At 44.4% G+C, this 20382-nt stretch overlaps 1 protein-coding gene and 1 long non-coding RNA gene across 3 annotated transcripts in view; both read left to right on the top strand.

The window, feature by feature from the left end:
* Positions 1-5318: 5318 nt before the first annotated feature.
* On the top strand, positions 5319-16247 carry SOD2 (superoxide dismutase 2). The gene is made up of 6 exons (XM_060167314.1): positions 5319-5475; positions 5893-6095; positions 9372-9488; positions 11380-11559; positions 13290-13510; positions 16067-16247. Exons 1-5 carry the CDS (start codon positions 5453-5455, stop codon positions 13433-13435), a joined length of 669 nt encoding a protein of 222 aa, XP_060023297.1. The 5' UTR covers positions 5319-5452; the 3' UTR covers positions 13436-13510; positions 16067-16247.
* A 1127-nt stretch (positions 16248-17374) lies between these two features.
* LOC132530730 (uncharacterized) overlaps positions 17375-20382 on the top strand; it is a 92648-nt gene continuing 89640 nt past the window's right edge. For both annotated transcript variants that reach the window (XR_009543872.1, XR_009543871.1), the window contains exon 1: positions 17375-17529. This is a non-coding gene — a long non-coding RNA (uncharacterized LOC132530730). The remainder of the gene's footprint in view (positions 17530-20382) is intronic.

The raw sequence follows: 20382 nt of genomic DNA on the forward strand, positions 1-20382 counted from the left end.
TATGTATAACTGAATCACTTTGCTGTACACCTGAAAGTAACAACATTGTACATCAACTATACTCCAATATAAAATAAAAATTAAATTAAAAATAAACTAAAAAAAATTTAAAAGTGCCTGATACAAAAAAAAAACGCTCTGTCTCCAAATACGGCCACATTCTAAGGTACTGGAGGTTAGGACTTCAACACATGCATCTGGGTGGGGACACAATACAGCCCGTGATAGCTGAGTTAAGTTCTAAACTGGCCTGGGATAAAACTAAGATACCTGCTCAAGGGGGACCGGAGTGTTCGGGGCGAATGTGGAGAGCAGGAGATCGGCTGGTTTGTGCATCACTGAGAGGCTACTCTTCAAACGCAATGGAAGAGTAACTGATCAGCCTCCTTTCATAGTCAGCCAGAGCACCTTATACCAACGAAAAGCTGACTAGTTCCTTAAACTAAATTAATATCTTAAGGTTAAAAATACCTGTAGGCTTATTGTACGTGATTTTATCCAATTACCCACCAAAGGGCCGGTGCAGATGAAAGCCAGCACCAGAGTTAGGTGATGCAGGCCAGGATGGGGAGTGTGCTGGGACGTGCCTGAGATGGACCAAGTGCTGGCATGAACCTCCGTGGTATGTGAGGCCGTGCATCCTGCATACCTCCTCTGCATCCCTCAGGGTGGGGATGCGGCCCCTGGCGTATGCTGGCCAGAAGACGTAGCTGGCCTGAGCTCCTTGTGCTTGGTCATTGCCCTCAGTGGTCAGTGTCAGTTCATCTTGGGTAGCTCTTGAGAGTTATTCTTAGAACTGTGCCCGTGAATTCAACCTCACTCCATGATAAATCCTGGGCTATTAATTGGAATTCTGTGGTATAATGACTAACAAATCTCCCCACCCCTTACACAGAATGCCTTGCCCATGTTGTGTTTTACCTGGTGTGATGGTTAGTTTAAGGTGTCAACTTGGAGGATGTTTTGGATGAGATTAGCATTTAAGTCAGTGAATTTCTGGGTAAAGTAGATTGTCCTCTCAAATGTGGGTGGGCCTCATCCAATCAGTTGAAGGCCTAAATAGAACAAAAACTGACCTCCCTCAAGCAAGAGGGAATTCTCCATCAGATTGCCTTCACACTGGCTGCACCACTGGCTCTCCTGAGTCTCCAGCCTGCTGGGCCTCACTACAGATTTCGGTTGTACCAGCCTCCGTAACTGCATGAGCCAATTCCTTATGATACATCTTTCTCTTGATATATACACCCAACCTAGCCGTTCTGTTTCTCTGGAGAACCCTGACTGACACGCCTGGAGTGATGATGATGGTGGGTTGTTCATTCCCCTGAAGGGGCGGACATTGCCTCGTTTTTATGGAGGGATCTTATGGAGGCACTTCCTGGACTCTAACTAGGAGACCACCTTTCTTTTCACCCTTCGTCCATTCTGTTCTGGTTTCTCAGGTTCATGGCCAGCCAGTCTAATTCTCTCCATAGACAAGGGTGGGAAAGTCGGTCAGGTGGGATGGTGCCAAGGGAAGCTCCAGGAAGCAGGGTCTTCCCTGAGGCTAAGAAGCAAATGTGACTGAAGGGGCGAATGACCCAAGGGAGAACAGAGGACCAGTTCAAGCCTCAGGGCCAAGAGCTAGGACCTGAATCATTTGCAAGAGATGAGGCCGGAGATGAATCAGGAGTTGAGAAGACAGGAATAAGCTGGGAAACAGCATAGGATGGGGAAGTTTCAAACACTGAGCTGCAAACAAGACAGGGTTGAGTTCAACTTTATTGGGTGCAAGGGATGTGGCAGAGGGTGTGACAGCTGTTTAAAGGCACAGTGATGTCAGTGTTCATAGGGCAGCGCATTTGAAGCCCAGCTCTACCACCTACTGGCTGTGTGTGACCTTGGTCAAGTTACTATCTTTGTGCAAAAGAGGGATAATAAGCCACTCTACAGAGATGCTGTGTGAATTACGAGATGATGTGGAGCATTAGAACCGGTACCCAGCACACACTAAGGATCTACTCAATTACATCAGTTCCCTTCGCCCTTTGTGGATACCATCAACTGACCACCCATCTTGTTCAATAAAACACTTCCATTCTGAGCCAAGCTTCCCCTTTCCGTTCTAGTAGTTAATGTGTTCTTTGAGGATGCAATCTAATTATAATTAGCCCGATGATGTGGGGGAAAAGCTCACTTTGAAACCTTTGCTAATGATACTATATCTCTACCATCATTTTCTGTTTTAGCCTAGATCACCGAGTTCATTTTGGCAATTTAAGTACTACTCTTGGTACTATTAGCAATCCCAGTTACGCAAAGGGAAGTTGGTCCGGCAGTTCTCACTTAGATTCCTGCCTGCGTAAGATTTGTGATACAAGGGACGAAAAGGAAAAGAGAGGAAAAAGAGAGTGTAGCTAAAGTCATTCCATGAATGGTCAGAGCTCATAACCAAGCATGTGAAAATATGTCTTGTAGAAGGATATGTGGCAGAGACTATTTTCCAATCCACTATTCATTTTCCCTTTAGTTAAGGAATTCCACATTTTTTTTCCTTTTTTTTTTAAAAAATTGATTATTTTTTTGGCTGCTTTGGGTCTTTGTTGCTGCGCGCGGGCTTTCTCTAGTTGCGGCAAGCGGGGGCTCCTCTTCCTTGCAGTGCGCGGGCTTCTCATTGCGGTGGCTTCTCTTTGTGGCGGAGCACGGGCTCTAGGCTCGCGGTCTTCAGTAGTTGTGGCTCGCGGGCTCTAGAGCGCAGGCTCAGTAGTTGTGGTGCACGGGCTTAGTTGCTCCACAGCATGTGGGATCTTCCCAGACCTGGGCTTGAACCCGTGTCCCCTGCATTGTGAGGCGGATTCTTAACCACTGTGCCACCAGGGAAGTCCTCCACATTTTTTCAGACTGGAAATGTCCACAGCTAAATGACTATGTTTTCCAGCCTCCTCTGTAGTTAGGTGCAGCCTTCTACCTAAATTCTGATTGGAATTTGTTGGGTGAATCTACTAGAGTGGATCCTTAAAAGGGAGACAGGGACAAAAGGGAGGCCCACCTTTTGTCCTTCCCTCTTCATGGAAAGAAGGTGAGATGGCTGGTGCTCTAGAAGCTTTAATGGATCATGAGGCAAATTGAGGACAGAGGAAACTGGTTCCTTGATGACTTCACGGCACTTTCATCCCAGCCCTGGACTACCTACTCCAGATCTCTTTTACGAGGGAATACGCTCTTCTGTGTTTGAGACACTGCAGCTGGATCTGTTATTAGAATACGAATGCAATTAATAACTGGCTCAGAATGAATTCCTCTCAACCCACATTTTTCCTCCTCCAGCCAATGTGTTGATCCAGACTGTGGTGGGTCTGAAGGTGGCTGTGAAGTAGTCTTGGGAAGTTTATTGAAGGGAAATCCATGATTATGGTGCCCAGATGTGGCAGATGACATCCTGAGCTGGCCAGAGGAATTTGGGACAGACTCCAGTCAACAGTAATTTAACACCTTGGGCCAACTGAATGAGTACTTCTTATAGTGGTCAACTACAAAAGAAAAAGAGGCCTGTTTGCTGAGTGTAAGAAATTTCTCAATACCTCCTGTAACCCCCAAACCCTTGGTCACAATCCTGGTTACTCTTGCAATTGGGGTCGTCTTCTGGAAGGTGTAGCTGATGAGAGATATGATGTTAGAGACACTTTTACTTGACTGCTAATGTCACCTCCCCACACCCCAGTCTTTGTTGCATGCTCAGAAGGGCATGTGGGGGGAGCGTGGTCAATTTAAATCTCGAGGTGTCATCATTAGTACAAACAAGAAGTACATCGATGCGGCCTGACTGGGCTCAGTGTCCTAATAGTGATATTTTGTTCTCACTGGAACAAGCCCTTTTATTAGTGACTGACCTGTCACTGAATTCTGTTGTCCCATCCTTCAGAATGCTTTCCTTCCAGTTCCCACAGCTATTACCCTAAAACCGGCTCTTAGAACCTCATGCTAGGATTCATGCAACAGTTTTCTAACTAGCCTGCCCCTCAAATCAATGCCAGACTTGCTCGCCTGAAAAACTGCTTTCAATGTGCTTCACTTCAGCTAAAGTGCTTTTCAGTTTCCTGTTACCAATCACATGTTTGAGTTTTAAGGACATCCATCAGCTGGTCCCAACTTGAATTTCCTCCTGCATCTGGTGACATGCTCTTACATTCACCTGTCAGGAAGCCCCGCCCTTTCTGTGAAGCCCTGCTCCGTGGTTCCCCTTTCTGTCTCCCTTGTCCTCCCAAAGCTTAGTCATCCTTGGGGCAGGGGTGGGGTGAGGGTTGTGAAGGGGGTGGAGGAAAGTAACTGAAACTCTATTCGGCACCTATTATATGCTTCCTTTCATTTTATTCTATTCAGTAAAGGCCCAACTCAGGCCAGTAACAGTGTAAAGCTTTCCTAACTTCTTTACAGGGAGGATTTACACAATTCAGGATTGTTTTGTTAATTGTTGAGAAAGCGTTTGATACTTACAGCTCATTAGATATAGGACACTGCAGGAAAGAATCCTCTGTTGCACTTCTTTTATATTCTCCCAACAAGCACTGAAGACTTGACTGCTAAGGCCTGGTGATCAAGAAAGTATGAACTTTGGGTTCTAACCCTGACTCTTTCACTTATTAACAGTGTGACCAGGGCAACGTGCTCATCAAGCTCCTTGAGCTCATTAACCGTCACCTGGAATAAATGATACTTCTCCTGGGGTGAAATAAAGATAAATGTATGTAAACCCTGCAGCGCAGTCCCTGACACGTCGTGAGCGCACGGTAACACTATTATCAGGCCTGGCGGAGATCCCAAGGTCAGTTCACTGGGAAAGAAAGGTCACTCCGGGCAGTGGTTGGAGGGACACTGGCCCTACAACCATACCAGCGCCAGGGCCCGCCTTCCTGGGGGACCTCACAGGCCCGCTGGGGCGCTCCGAGGCCTCTCAGGGAAACACGAGTCTTCCTTCCGGGGGTGGGGGCGGTCACCGGACCCCGAGGCTGCACCCCCGCAACCGCAGGGAAGCTGCGAGGGCTCTGCTCCCAACAATTCCCTCGCACGCAGGCGCAAGCTGAGTCTCCACCTGCGGGCAGCGCTGGGAGGTACCTTCGTGGGGCGGAGCCTGGGGCCGGACCATCTCACACGGCGTGGGGACGGCGGCCTTTCCTTTGGCGATACGCCCAGAAGCGCGCAGGGAGGCACCGCGGTTCGTCTGGCCGCTGGGGAAAGTGCCGGGTCTCCTTTCCTCGCGTTCCCTGGGCCCAGAGCGCGGGCTCGGGGCCCTTCGCCCCCTGTGCCCCCGAGTTGGAAGCGGCGAGCGAAGGGGGCGGGGTCGAGGCGGGCGCAGGGGGCGGGGCCGCGGGGGGCGGCGGTGTACTTGCTGCGCAGCTCGCAGCTGAAGCCCGTCCTCGGCTGTCAGCGCGGCTCTGCGGTTCAAGCTCCAAGAGGCCTGCGGGCTGCGTCCACCATGTTGTGCCGGGCGGCGTGCAGGTGAGGCGCCGGGCGGCGTGCGCAGCGGGGACGCGGCCCTGGCCCCACGAGCGAAGAGGCGCGGGCGGTGGCCTCGGCGGGTCGGCGTGGTGGCCGCCGCTGTCCCCCACCGCCTCCCGCTCTGCCTAACTTCTCGCGCCGGCCCCGCGGGGTCCAGGGCACCTTCGGGGACCCGGCGTCGCAGGGCGTGGCGAGAGGCCGGGCCTGAGGGCAGGTGTCCGCTGAGCGCGTCCAGGTGCCGCCGAGGCGCTGGACCGCAGCGTTAGTTTAATGGCAAAGACTGGACAGCGAGGGGGCCAACGACTGGAAGGCCCCCCAGGGGTGCGGGTCCTTCTAGCCGGGTCTGCGGAGCCGGGCACGCGGCTTAACGGTTGCTGCCCGCGTCAGCTGATCGGGCTGTGTTTGCTGTCTTTCCAGCGCAAGCAGGAAGCTGGTGCCGGGCCTGGGGGCTCTGGGCTCCCGGCGGAAGCATAGCCTCCCCGACCTGCCGTACGACTATGGCGCCCTGGAGCCCCACATCAACGCGCAGATCATGCAGCTGCATCACAGCAAGCACCACGCGGCCTACGTGAACAACCTGAACATCGCCGAGGAGAAATATCGGGAGGCGCTGGAGAAGGGTGGGTGACGGGCGGCCGTACTTCGAGAAACCGGTTACAGGGAACCGTGGAGGCGAGGCGGGTCTGCGTAAAGCCCCACCCCTGCTTTCAGTAGGACCGCTGCACGTGTTCGCGCGTTGACTTAGGGAGCAGAATTCACAAGGAGAAGAGCCGTTTCGCGGGGGAACTGAGACAGGCTTGTATTTATTTGCTAATCTTTGGAATTAAGTGAAAGTATAATAAGGAGTTGGTATTTGTTTTTTAAAGGAGCTCAGGTGACAAAACCAGTCGTGCGTGGACTTTTTTTGTGTTTTTCATCTGGGGGCGTGTATGGGAGTCTTAACTTTTCTGTACAAAATAGCATTACACTTCGAATCTGTTAAGGTTAGTAATGTTAGTGGTTTGCACGAGGGAAATAATTGACAGGCGTGTTTCCAGGCTATATGTATGGCTGAAACTGCTCAGGTAAAAATGTATTTTTTTTCTTAAATATGTTTTTATCGAATTTCAGTCCTGTGAAATTTGTTGAGCGAATTTTAGACTGACATCTTGTTGAGTGGGGACATCTAGTGGAAAAATGTAGTATTTCAGTCTGTGTGTGAGGTAATAGGTAAACAAAAAGAAGAGGAAGTTACCACATTCTCCAAGATTTACTTGTGATCATCAGAGGGACCGCAAGTACGGTAAAGGAAAAGGTTCTGAGTACGGGAAGAGGTTCTGTGATTTAGGACAAAACAAATGCGGGAAGAATGTGGTAATGGGGAGAGGCTGGGATAATTCCCAGTTGTGAAACTGTTTCCTGCATGACAACATCTGACATCCGTGAACCCTTCTCTTCAATATTTTAAAAACAGCTTAATTTCAGTCCTTGTGCAATCAAAGCTTTGCTTGTTTAATGAAAGCCAATGGAAAAAAGGCTTTACTATATTATATTGTACTGTATTGCCTATAAGTTAATGAATGTCTGTAGAGCTTTCTTTTATTTAAAAAATAATTTTAAAAATCATTAAGGAGTTAAATTTTCATGTTTGAAAATTTGGGAAAAATAACATCATCAATCTTACCGCATTTAAGTAAGGAAAATAACATCATCAATCTTACCGCATTTAAGTAAGGAAAATAACATCATCAATCTTACCGCATTTAAGTATGTAGATACTTTTCAAACAAAAGTACTTAACTTTTATTGTATTCAACAGAGAAAACTGGCCGTGAAGCCAGTGAAAATGTTGAGCTTCAGAAAAGTGTTCTTAAAAGCAGATATTAACCCCCCCAAAATTTCTATTAAAATTTGAAAAATGATTAAGTAAACTTCAAGAGATTGTGATTAAACTAGTTCTCAAGAAACATGTTTCTTTCCCATTAGAAATATTTAGTTATTGTTGACTTATTAAAAAACAATATAAAGCCTACATTTATTTTTAGGGTGATTCTCCAAGAAAAATCAGTAAGGGAAACACTGATCTGTCAGAAAGTTATTTTATAAACATAACAACGACAACAAAAGTTGACATCTTAAACAGAACTCTCAGAGATTATCTGTGTATTCAGATATCATTGGTCCTCTCCGCCTTTCTGAATTGCTAAAAACTGGAGGTTTTATTGTTTCAGAAAGCGACATTTCTTTTTTTTTTTTAGAAAGCGACATTTCTTACGTGTGTTCTTGGCATGTGTCCCAACAACAGAAATAGGGAACTTGTATTGCTATTATGTAAGCCGCCCAAGGGCAGAGATCTCAGTGGTTCTCTGTGCCCTTCACTTTGCCTCTTGGTATCTTGTGAGTCATAAGAACTTAATACTTAACTGAATAAGGGAATTCCCATTTTTCCTAATAGTTCCGTTAGTCTGTAGCTTCTTGAAGGCATCAAGAAAAATATTTTGTTTTGCCTCCATGTTTAGCAAGGTAGTAAAAACAGCTTCCAATATGACATTCTTTTTAAGTATAGAGGTCAGAATTTTCTTTCTGTGGAGCTCCGTTCGGCATCCACGAGTGTCTGCTGCACGCGAGGCAGCCCGTTGGCCCTCAGGGACATGGCAGTGCACAGAAGTCCTGTCCTCGCTGGAGCCTCCCTCCTAGCGGAGACACGTGAACAAGTCAATGTGGAGCGTGCGGGGCTGAAGTCCTACCGAGAAAAACAAAGTAGGGCAAGTGGTCTGGACGTGGGGCGGGGATTGCCCATCTTACCTTGTGGTTAGAGAAGCCTTCTGATGAGGTTGACGTTTCAGTGGAGACTTGAAGGAGAAATGGGGGAGTGAACCATGAGACTGTCTCCAGGAAGTGTTCCAGCAAAGGCCTCAGTGGTCAGTGGAAGCCCTAAGCTGGGAGCATGCCAGGCCTGTCGCCTAAGCGCCAGGAGGCCGTGGTGGCCGGAGCTGGGCCAGCGAGGAGGTGCAGAGGGTCGGATGACGTGCACCTCTGTACCGATCGTATGGACTTGGGGTTCACTCTGAGAAGAGCAGCCTGCAGAGGGGTTTGACCAGACGTGTGCCGTGATCAGTGGGGGTCTAGAGGAGCCCTCTGGCCACTGTGTTGAGAATAGACTGTAGCGGCAGGAGTGGAAGCAGGGGACCAGTGAGAGACAGGGGCACGAGCGCGGGGCGGAGGTGCTGCTGGTGGCACCATGGGCAGGAAGAAGGGGTGAAGTTCTGGGTGTTTTCCGGAGCTGGCTTTGCTGATGGGTGTGCTGGTGGGCTGATGTGGGGTGAGAGGCCTAGCGTGAAGAATGGCCGCGTCATCAAAGATGTCCTGAGAGAGCAGCTGGTACTCACTCAGGTGGGGAAGGCCTTTGGATGAGTAAGTTTGGGGTTGAAGATCAGGGGTTTAGTTTTGAACAAGTTGAGTTTTTTGTTAATGTAACGTTGAAGTACTTCCCAGTGGATGGTTGTCTATCTAGAAAATGGGAGTTGAGCCTTTTCCATGTGGTCTGTATACGGAACCATCTATTTTATAGCATTCCACTATTTTCTGTCTTTTTATTTCATTTACTGAAATCTTTTCTACTCAAGAAACCCGAGTTCTTTGAAGCCCAGGAGTGAATTTTCTACTAGCTTTGTCACCCTTGCTGGCTTCTCACTAGTTGTTTGGTACATTATTAATTGAACTGAAAATCCACTGGGACAAATATTTTGGGGAAGGTTTTTTTTTGGGTAGAGTCTTGAAATTGTGAAATTTTGGGACCAATAGGGGTGTTACAATGGTCCAATTATCTAATGTTTTACAAAGAAAAAAAAATAGTGTATAGAATGGTCAAAAAAGTAAGAATTTTTTAAAAATGTGTTTTTATTTTAACCTTTCAGGCGATGTTACAGCTCAGGTAGCTCTACAGCCTGCAATAAAGTTCAACGGCGGAGGCCACATCAATCATAGCATTTTCTGGACAAATCTGAGCCCTAACGGTGGTGGAGAACCCAAAGGTTGGTTTAGATTGGTGCAACCTTAGCTACATCTTGTGCACGATAGGAATGACTTGATTTTCTTAAGTTACCTTTAATTCTCCCTGAGGTGTCATGATGGCATGTGTTTCACAGCAAGCAGTACGACAAAGTTGTAACTTTCAAAGGGACACGTGCAAGGGTGGAGAATACATTCAGGGAATTATATCGTCAGATTTTATACACACGCACAGTATCACATACAGTGTCACCTTTCTGTTGAAACGTACTGTACATTAGGGAAAGACTGAGAAACTTCGTTTTTAGAAAAGGTGAGCTTTCACTTACTAGCTCTAGGCCCTGGAACAAGATGTTAGCCATTCTGTACCTTACCTTCTTCATCTGTATGCTATGGGGATAATAATAGGGCTGTTTTAAAAATTAAGTGTTATTATAGAATAGTGCCTTTTGCTCTTGTTTACTACTCTTCCTAACTGATAGAAAGTCAGTTGTCCCGGAAAATTAGGTTTTCCGGGACAACTGCAGGTAACAAGGGAGTACGGAGCCGGTGATCTTGTCCACTGCTTGTTTACTTGACCTCCTGTGGAGCACGCAGAGACCCAGAACTTTAATTATCCTCCCCACCCCAGCGAAGGTGTGGGGTGTAAATATAGCTCTCCTCCTTTGTTTCTGCTCTTCTGGCAAGTACCTTAAGTTTCTGTGGCATTTTTTTGTTTTTAATCATGTTCTAGAAGGCATCTTGTGCACTTGAAATAAGCAGTTTCATTTGGAAGTAAAGGTGAATGGGGGAATAAGTATGGGAAGCTGGACAATTCAGTTTTTCTGAGTTAGGTCTTCAGACCGTGACTTAATGCTTTTGAGGTGTTGTGAGTTACCAGAATACCAGATACACCTGTATTCAGCCAACAGGTTTTGGTACTCTGCCATTTTGTGTTATCCGGTACCACTTTATTCCATCATTTGTGCTTATAACAGATGATTACTTTTAAGCCAGTAAAGTAAGAGAAGTGATATTTTGGGCCTGGTTGACTTAGTTGATGTGCTCAGTCTCGAACTGTATTCTGTATTGCTGCAGAATAAAAAGGGTGGTAACTCTTAAAGTGCACCCTTAGTTCATTAATAGGCAAATCACTCTTTTTTTTTTTATAAGATGTTGGGGGTAGGAGTTTATTCATTCATTAATTTATTTTTGCTGTGTTGAGTCTTCGTTTCTGTGCGAGGGCTTTTTCTAGTGGCAAGCGGGGGCCACTCTGCATCGCGGTGCGTGGGCCTCTCACTATCGCGGCCTCTCTTGTTGCGGAGCACAGGCTCCAGACGCGCAGGCTCAGTAGTTGTGGCTCACGGGCCCAGCTGCTCCGTGGCATGTGGGATCCTCCCAGACCAGGGCTCGAACCCGTGTCCCCTGCATTGGCAGGCAGACTCTCAACCACTGCGCCACCAGGGAAGCCCCAACATCACTCTTTTTAAAATGATATAATTGAGATAGGAAAGATCTAGGCTGCCTTGGAGAAGCAGCAAATCTCACCCATAACATTTTATTCCCAAATTGAAACATAGAGTAGGTAGGGTAGAAGTCAAAGTAAAATCTTCTGTTGATGGGAAAAAAGAAAGCTAATGAAAAATATTATTTCTTTCCTTATGGAAACAGCACTGTGAGTGAAGAAATCCCTTTAACATGTTTCAGCAACAAACATGTAAATTAAAATTGTGAGATGTTATGACCCTGGTGTCAGGACAGGAATAACACTGTTTTGTAGGCCCACTGGGTCATGTAGTGTTTTCCATGTGTTTCTAGTTGTGTCTGGGGCCATATGACAAGAATATTGGGATATATTTTATATAATAAAAGATTTTATTGTAATTGTTGCCATCTGTTCATTTGTGAGTGGTTTTGGGGTTTTTTTTTTAATAGGGGAGTTGCTGGAAGCCATCAAACATGACTTTGGTTCCTTCAAGAACTTTAAGGAGAAGTTGACCGCCGTATCTGTTGGTGTCCAAGGCTCAGGCTGGGGCTGGCTCGGTTTCAGTAAGGAACAGGGACGCTTACAGATTGCTGCTTGTTCTAACCAGGATCCCCTGCAAGGGACAACAGGTTAGGCTTAAGAATTATTACACGTTTATTCGGGAGAGATGGTTCACTATAAAGCATTTACCGTGAAATACGGAAGACTAGCAGTGTTTAAACCTACCCTGAGCACGTACTAAATTGAACAGATCTTAGTAGATGATACCCAGAGTCTTGTGGGAGCAAAAATCTTTCCAAGTCCTTGATATTTTATAAAATGAGCACGTGTAGTTTTACAGATATGTTAACAAAACATGTTTTAAACATAAACTCTGCTTCATTTGACAGAGAATTCGTATCAGCCTACATAATAATTATATGCACTAGAATAAAAAACTAAAATTAGATAAACAACATGAAGGAGGAAAAGACACATAGTCTGAGTCTGACTTCGGAGCTTGGACTCTCAACTCCTCTGCTGAGCACCTGTGGTCAAACTGCGACCAGAGCTCAGGTTTCCAGACATCTACCTTCCTGAGGATTTTTTGGCGTAGGAAAAGATTGGGCTTAGAAGCTGCAGGCTGGGTTCACCAAATCCTTTTTTATGTTGAGCCAGATGGAAGTAGAAGCTCTTTAGGAAATAGTCATAAGGATCCAGCAGTTTGCTGGAACTTTGATGTGAGGTGATACCTTAGCATCAGTCAGCAGTAGGTCTCAGCCATGTTTTCTACCTCTACACATGTCCGGAGACTTGCTTACGTGACTCACTAACCTGGATATGTTCAGATTAGCCAGAATCTAAACAGCTCTTTAGGGAAAGTGAGATGCCACAGAATTTGGAAAAGCAACCAAAGATGTGTGAGCCCTGAGTGCTCTAAGAGCCAGGTACCTGACCGAGGAGGCTGTGATTGGCAGGTCAGTCCTAGCAACACCTTCTTCTCTCCTGCTTGAAGAAAGCCCATTGGAATAAAGATAAATGAAAGTTATGGTGATTTATCTAGGGGGAAAATCATGTATAAATTTTGTTCCCTTAATTATAAGTTATTAGTGACGCACCTCACAGTTGATTTAGACATGCTGGTTGGTGCTTGTTTTCCTAGTGGAGCGCTTTCAGTTGGAGAGGTTTCTTAAATGAATGTTTTATAGATTTAACTACTTCTTCACACACTTTTCAGAAACTAAATAATGTATCTTTTTCTTAAGCCTTACTCAGTTTTCCTTGTTAACTTAATTTTTATTATGTCTCATAAACGCTCTTTATTTATTTATTTGCAGTAGAGTTGCTTTACAGTGTTGTGTTAATTTCTGCTCTACAGCAGAGTGACTCAGCTATACATGTGTATAATCGTGAACGCTTTGTATTCTCTGTGACTAACATCAGCCCAGGGGAGCAGAGCAGGTTTTCCATAGACTCCCCCAAATGCTCAACACCTTTGGAAGGTCCTCAGCCACACCCACAAAGAGAACACACCCTTCCTGAGACCCCTAGTGAGGACCACTGAGAATTGGCTCTTGGATAAATCTGTTGATATTTTAAGAATAGCTGTTAAAATACTGTGGTTAGTTGATTTTCCCGAGTCTGTTTTAATTATTTTTACTATTTATCACATTTTCTTCCAAAGAGTAAAGTTTAAAATCTTTTTCTAGGATATTTATTCTTATGCAAATTTCCTATTTACATAAGAAACTGAAAAATGGATGAGAATGTTGTAAAGGGTAGTTTTGTGTGCCTAGGAGAATTAAAGTTTAAAGCGAGAAGATGCAGTGTTGTAGAGTGAAATTCATAGCTTTTGTTTCTTTCCCCTTCTTTCCAATAGGTCTTATTCCACTGCTGGGAATTGATGTGTGGGAGCATGCTTATTACCTTCAGTATAAAAATGTCAGGCCTGACTATCTGAAAGCCATTTGGAATGTAATCAGCTGGGAGAATGTAGCTGCGAGATACATGGCCTGCAAAAAGTGAAACGTCAGCCTTACCCTGAGCGCATCAGGCTCTTTATGACTATGTTTGTAGTAGTGCAGAGAACCACGCATACCAGTAAGCTGCTCCACTGTAGTGTTTCTGAGTGTGGCTTATTCAAATATTTGATAAACATAATTTAGTGCTGTGAATAATCTCTTGTAAAAGCTTGTTATTAGGCAACTGTTTGAAAATGTTAAATGCTTTGTATAATTTAATCTTTTGATTGAACATTTTCTTCAGAGAGCTACAATAGTTAGGAGATTATAATTTTCATCATAAAACCATGAAGGATGTTTCATCCCTATACTGTTGGGGTGTCTAAGGAAGCCTTTCTAATCCTGTTCTATTGCAGTTACAGAAAATCTGGTCTTTTGCCCCATTTGTTTAATAATAAAATATTAAATTTATTTCCCAAGGGAAATATTCAGTTTTCTATTGAAAATTGCTCTTTTTGTAGGTAATCCTCTGTCCAGTATTACTTCGGGTGGATGTCACCCAGTGGTCTTTAGTTACTTACGATCACAGGTTCTACAGGGTTAACACTAACCATTTCGTCATTAAAAATATATATAACTTGATTGCTAATTGCGAATTGCTTTATTATGAGAAGGAAATAGTAGTGCCTCTGAATTTTTCTGTGGACAGAAAAAGACTTTTTGAAATTTTGTCCTCAAACATAGAAATATGTGTTGTCTAAGTGCTCAAAGTGGACAAATTAGGGCCTAGTTAATAAAGTCAATGATAGGGATGGGCCACAAATCTGCCAGCCAGACACTTGCCCCTCTTCTTTTGGGCCTGCTCGTGAAGCATCCCTCTCAAGAGAACCAGACCTGGGTCAGGGCCTGCATTGCCAAGTAATGAAAGACACGTTGGTTTCAGGATGCAGTCAGGAGCACGCCTCTATGAGGAACATTTATTTTCAAAGATTGGTTTTTGAGTTATTTCATCCATTTTGATGTTTTTTGTTTCTTCTAGAAAATGTACAATCGCTATAGAAGCTTTATATTGTTTTATTGGTTTTTCCAATAAAGGGAAAACCGTATCCCTAATATAGTGACAGGGCAGTCAAGTTCCATTCCTGTTGGGTTTTTGCGAATGGAGCTGTTCAGTGCAGCAGGGTCCTTTCTGTACTTGGCTTCACAGTGTCGGGTGTTCCGTGTTCTTCATCGTCTTCTCTCCTTTTTTATCAACTGGACATTTCCTAATGTATTTTACAGTTCTGTCACTGAAGATTTCATTTGTTTCTAATCTGACGATTACAGGTAATGCTATTCTGATACCCCACACAGGTTTTACCTTCTATTGGAATATTTTCTCTATGTAGGTTTTTTTCTTAAACCTATTTTAGTAACAGGGTGTTTTCTCAAGTTTATTTTTTCATTTAAAAAAATTTCCCCCTAACTTTATTATCCTATTTTTTTTTTCATGGAAAAATGGAGTGACTTAGCAGTTTCAATATTAAAGACTGAAGTTTTAAAAAAAAATTAAATTCAAGGCACATTTCTTTTAGAATTCAATTAGAAAAGTATTTAGGCTTTCTGAATTGTCGACAGCATTGATGAGACTAGTGTTAACTGTGTATGTGTGTGTGCTTGTGGATTGAAAACACTTCAGAGACTATGATTGCCATCCTTTCTATACCACAGTAAAATGGCTTTAATGGGGCACAACTGAGAGCTGTGTGACTGCTACTTACATATACCCTATACACACATATATATGTCTGTGTATATAAACAAGGCAGCTGTGTGACCGCTGCTTACGTATATCCTATACACGCATATATATATGCCTATATATTATAAACAAGGCAGTGAACTCTGTAAACAGACCATTGAGAAAATAGGACCTTTTTGAAAGATGGGCTTTTGAATACAAGTAGTCTTCTAGATCATGAACTAACAAAGATATGCAGAGACTACTGACTTATATAAAGCTTTTGGACTCTCATTAAGCTTTAAGATAAAAAAAAAATCAATGTTGAAATTTCTATGGGGCTCTAATTTTGCTTTGATTGTATCATGTGAGAACAAGGGAAAGCATACTGTCCTCCACTGCACTTTTGGATTTTAAGGGACTAAGATAACATACAGAGTAGAGATTTTAATCATCCAGCAGAAAATGAGACTCTGTAAGATTCTGTTTAGCCCTGTTTTTCATAATAGGAAAGAAACAGAAAAGGTAAAACAACCGTTTCTTCTGGAAAGAGCAAGTACTGTTCACCCAGGAAGGATTTTTGTGACTGAATCAGCAGTGCCTGCTGTAGTCATAGACGTGCTTCAAAAATCGTAGCATGATTGGTGCTGCAGGGGAACAGGATGCAGAACAAATACTGTCTGTGAAATAGTGTCTGCTGCTCGAACTGTTGTGTAATAATTAAACTTTGATATTGAGAAGTTACAACTTTATTACACACCTCAGGGTCATGATTCTACAATGAGGTTTGAATTTTTGTGGAGTGCCTTTAAAAAGTAACATCAAAATCATAAAATTAAGATTGATGTGTGTTGTCAGTCATATCTAAAACTAGGTATAAATACAAATTTTGTTTCCTGTTTTAATTTCAGGGGAACTACTGTTGGGGAAAGCTGTTCGGTAACTGTTTTATAAATTACTGTCTCTCTTTTTCAGTCACACCCTAATGATCCCAGCAAGCTAATGCCCTCTGTTCTAAGGTACGCATGGTACATACTAAAAATCCTGTAAGGTCCTGGAGCGTTTTCACTTAATTATTCATTAAAGAAGCATTTATTTTCATATTGTAAGTGTGAAGCTTTTTGATTATTAATAAAAGAATCTGTTAACCATCAAAGGAGGTCTGTATTAAGTGTGTGTGTCAAAAACATTTATAATCTCGCAATGCTTTATCATTTTTACTGTAGGCAAGGAATACTAAATAATAGGTAGTTGAAATTTTACTCTAAAAACCCAGAAGGCTTACGAATTCTACCTCTGGGAGGAATTCTTTTGTGCGTGGTTCTCATGACTGTGGCTCCACCTTCTGGAGACTCTCATTTGGAGGGTCTCCATGGTTCATCTAGCGGAGGTGATGGGCAGTTTCCTCTACTTGGAGAATGCATAGCTTTCAAGGCCTGATTTCTACCAGTACAAGTTTGAGAGGTCTGAAGGTTATTTAAAAACTCAAACAGCGAAAAACTTTTTTAGTCTGATTCCATCGTTTCTTTGGCAATACATTGGCCTTAAAAACTTTGTGGGTTTCTAACCCATTTGCAGCCAGTTTTATGTGCCAATATCCACAATAAACATCCACAATGAAAATTTTTTACTAGATATCCTAGATGTAAGTTTTTTTCTAACATCTTTATTGGAGTATAATTGCTTTACAGTGGTGTGTTAGTTTCTGCTTTATAACAAAGTGAATCAGCTATACATATACATATATCCCCATATCTCCTCCCTCTTGTGTCTCCCTCCCACCCTCCCTATCCCCTCTCTAGGTGGTCACAAAGCACCGAGCTGATCTCCCTGTGCAATGTGGCTGCTTCCCACTAGCTATCTGTTTTACGTTTGGTAGTGTATATATAAGTCCATGCCACTCTCTCGCTTCATCCCAGCTTACCCTTCCCCCTACCCGTGTCCTTAAGTCCATTCTCTACGTCTGTGTCTTTATTCCTGTCCTGCCCCTAGGTTCTTCAGAACCATTTTTTTTTTTTAAGATTTCGTATATATGTGTTAGCATACGGTATTTGTTTTTCTCTTTCTGACTTTCTTCACTCTATGACAGACTCTAGGTCCATCCACGTAGATGTGAGTAATTTTTATCCTTGCTTCCTTACCCCGTCAGCGTAAGAGCAGCTACCTTGAGCTAAAGGTAGTTAAAACAATAAGCTCGTGGGGGAAGCCCACGTCCTTCATCTTTGCTTTGGGGCTGAGACTTGAGCATTTGCTCAAAGCCTTTTTCAGTCTTAACATCTTTTACTGTTTGGGATTTAGAAGTAGTCAGCTTTCCCAGGCTTTCAGGACCCAAATTTCTGAACTGTATTTCCTTTCATTTCTGCTTGCAGACCGGCCAGTTCTTTCCTGAAGGCACCAATGACATCTTGCTAAAGGGGGAGATAAAGCCAACACACAGGGTCAGTCTGGTTCTTCTCGAACATTCTAGAGCTGCAGTGGCTGTGCCTTTCACGTTACCGCAGGAAGCAGGTTTACCGCATGATCTGCCACTGGGAAACACGGCTTTCCAACTTTTCAGCTCCCGATACCAATTTTCTCACTGGCCACTAAGCCAATGCCAGTGGTTTGAATTTATTTATTTATTTATTTTTCGGTACGCGGGCCTCCCACTGCCGTGCCCCCCACCCCCCCGTTGCGGAGCACAGGCTCTGGACGCACAGGCCCAGCGGCCATGGCTCACGGGCCCAGCCGCTCCGCTGCACGTGGGATCCTCCCGGACCGGGGCACGAACCCGCGTCCCCTGCATCGGCAGGCGGACTCTCAACCACTGTGCCACCAGGGAAGCCCTGAATTTTTTTTTTTTTTTTTGGCTGGGACTACCCACTTCAAGGTCCTAGTATTTGAATTAATTTGGGCAACAAACAAACTGCTGCTTTGACAACAAACTCCAAATATATAATGGCTCAAATACAATAGATTTTTTTCACTCAGGAAGGTGTATACGTGTTTCTGGTTGGCGCCGGAGCTTTCCTCCTCGCAGTGATTCGGGGGTCCAGGCTCTTCAGCTTTTACTGCTTTGCCGTCCCAGTAAGTGCCGTCTGAGGAGCTCATGTCACCGTCATTGAGCCTGTGGAGTGCAAACCAGCATGCGGGTCACGTGTATGAAGTTTTATGGGCCAGGCCTGGAGGTGACGCCTGTGTGTCTGCTGTTTTACTGGTGACCACAGTGCACCTAAACACAAGGAAGGCTGGGAAGAGAGCTTAGCTCTGCTCCTGTGCCCAGAAAGGACAAGAAACAGCCAGTCTCTCTACTGCTCCGGGATTCTGAGCAATGTGTTTGACCTCTCTGTGCCTCAGCTTCTCAGCTGACCATAACGGGTTTCTGTGAGTTTACGGGGTCTGGCATGAAGTGAGCACTGTTAAGTATAGCTATCATAGAAGTTGTTTTACACGGCTTCTCAATTTTTATCTTGTCTGATTCAGCCACCCTGCAGGGAAGGCAGAGGGGATACAGACTCAGGGACAGATTCGTACCTGGGACTCTAGTGGCCTGTTCTGGGGTCCTCTACCTGCTTTAGTGTGCTTTCCACAACAGTGCGTTATATTCTGAAAGAATACCTTGATGTGTACGTTCTAAGTCGGGGCCGGGGGAAGTGTCTTCATTTAGGAAAAAGCTGAAATACCCAGATCTGTTAAAGCAATTCCACCAATGTTTTGATTTACTTCTCCATCTACATGTTTTAATTACACCCTTTCATTTCCTCCCCAGTACCAAAACATAAAACTGCTTACAAAGCAATTTTTTCCTAAAAAGCCTATTTTTATTTGGTTAAGCCTTTCTGTGAGAATGCCTGGGAGAAGCCAAAAGTGAGATTCCCCCCATCCCCTACCCGCAAAAAAAAAAAAAAAAAAAGGAAGAATCAGATGGGAAAGGGTGTGTGGCTTTAATTTCTAATTTTTTTTTTTTGCTGTACGCGGGCCTCTCACTGTTGTGGCCTCTCCCATTGCGGAGCACAGGCTCCGGACGCGCAGGCTCAGCAGCCATGGCTCACGGGCCCAGCCGCTCCGCGGCATGTGGGATCTTCCCGGACCGGGGCACGAACCCATGTTCCCTGCATCGGCAGGTGAACTCTCAACCACTGCGCCACCAGGGAAGCTCCCCCATTTCTTCTTTTTCCTAGAGAATTCATCTTCTCCAAGTTTGCTGGGATGGGGAGTGAAAAATTTTGTGTCTCTGTTGTACCCCTTGAATGTATCCCTTCCTCTTAAACTCCCCATTCGCCCAGGACACATCTGAAACCCAGAGAGCCATCTGTCATCTGCTCTGAGTCTCAGATTTAATTCTAACGCAGGCCTCAAGGTTAAAGGGCCTGTTTGCCTCAGTCTCCAACAGCCTTTAAAAGTCAATCCCCATAAAAAGCTTTATTCTTCCCCTGTCCAGAGGAAGCCTCAGGATTTGTTTTCTTTTACCCTAAATATATTTGCTCTACACCAGTAGGTGGCAGTATTTCTATGCTTTTCTCCCCTCCATGCTCTGCTATAAACAGGACTTATGGGAAAGCAGAGTGGGTTGGAACGGTATTAAGGGTTCCCTTCCCCACCCCAAAGGAACCCATTACCTTGTTAGTTTCGTTCATTTGAGAACAGATAATCTTTCACTTTTTAAAGTTTTAAACTTAAAAATTCTTTTTATTTTGAAACCATCTCAAATTTACCTAAAAGTTGCAATTATAGTACAAGGCCCTTAGCTTTTTCAGAATATTTTGAGTTAGTTGCTGTTGTGAGGCGCCAGCACCGCCGAGTACTTTGTGTTTCCTGCAGACAAGGGCACCTCCTCCACGCTCTAGACGGCCTTCAAAGTCAGAACTTTGGCAATTGTGCGTCACTATCGCGTAACCCTCAGATACCGTTCAAGTTTCACTTCTTGTTCCGGTGATGCCCTCTACGGCAGACGGACCCAGTCCAGAATGACCACTGCATTGAGTAATCATGTTCCCTCCCTTAGAAGCTGCCACGGTGTAGTTAGAAGTTCCCTGCATCACAGAGCCTGTAGAAATGGTGATGCAGGGAAGAACACTCCTTTCTTTGTTCGCGAATCTGATCCATATGGATAGAGTATTTAGCCTACATGCAGAGTCCTGTAGAGGCTCCAAACAGGAAGCCTCTAAATTAGCCAGCAGCGAGTTTTTAAGGTATGCCGATTTCAATCAGTTAGCAGTTCTCTTTCTTACTCACAACAAAATAATTCCCTTTAGGCAAGAGCTCAGCCTTCATTTTCCTTTTTTTTTCTTTTTTTTCCAAATCCTTTGTTC

This window comes from Lagenorhynchus albirostris, chromosome 12 (genome assembly GCF_949774975.1).
Source record: "Lagenorhynchus albirostris chromosome 12, mLagAlb1.1, whole genome shotgun sequence".
NCBI lineage: Eukaryota > Metazoa > Chordata > Mammalia > Artiodactyla > Delphinidae > Lagenorhynchus > Lagenorhynchus albirostris.

Bases quoted from the DNA above. Each gene is read 5' to 3' on its own strand.
- SOD2 (XM_060167314.1), top strand. From the start codon at position 5,453: ATGTTGTGCCGGGCGGCGTGCAG. The intron at 6,096-9,371 runs GTGGGTGACGGG...TTAACCTTTCAG, and splicing joins TCGGGAGGCGCTGGAGAAGG to GCGATGTTACAGCTCAGGTA. The intron at 9,489-11,379 runs GTTGGTTTAGAT...TTTTTTTAATAG, and splicing joins CGGTGGTGGAGAACCCAAAG to GGGAGTTGCTGGAAGCCATC.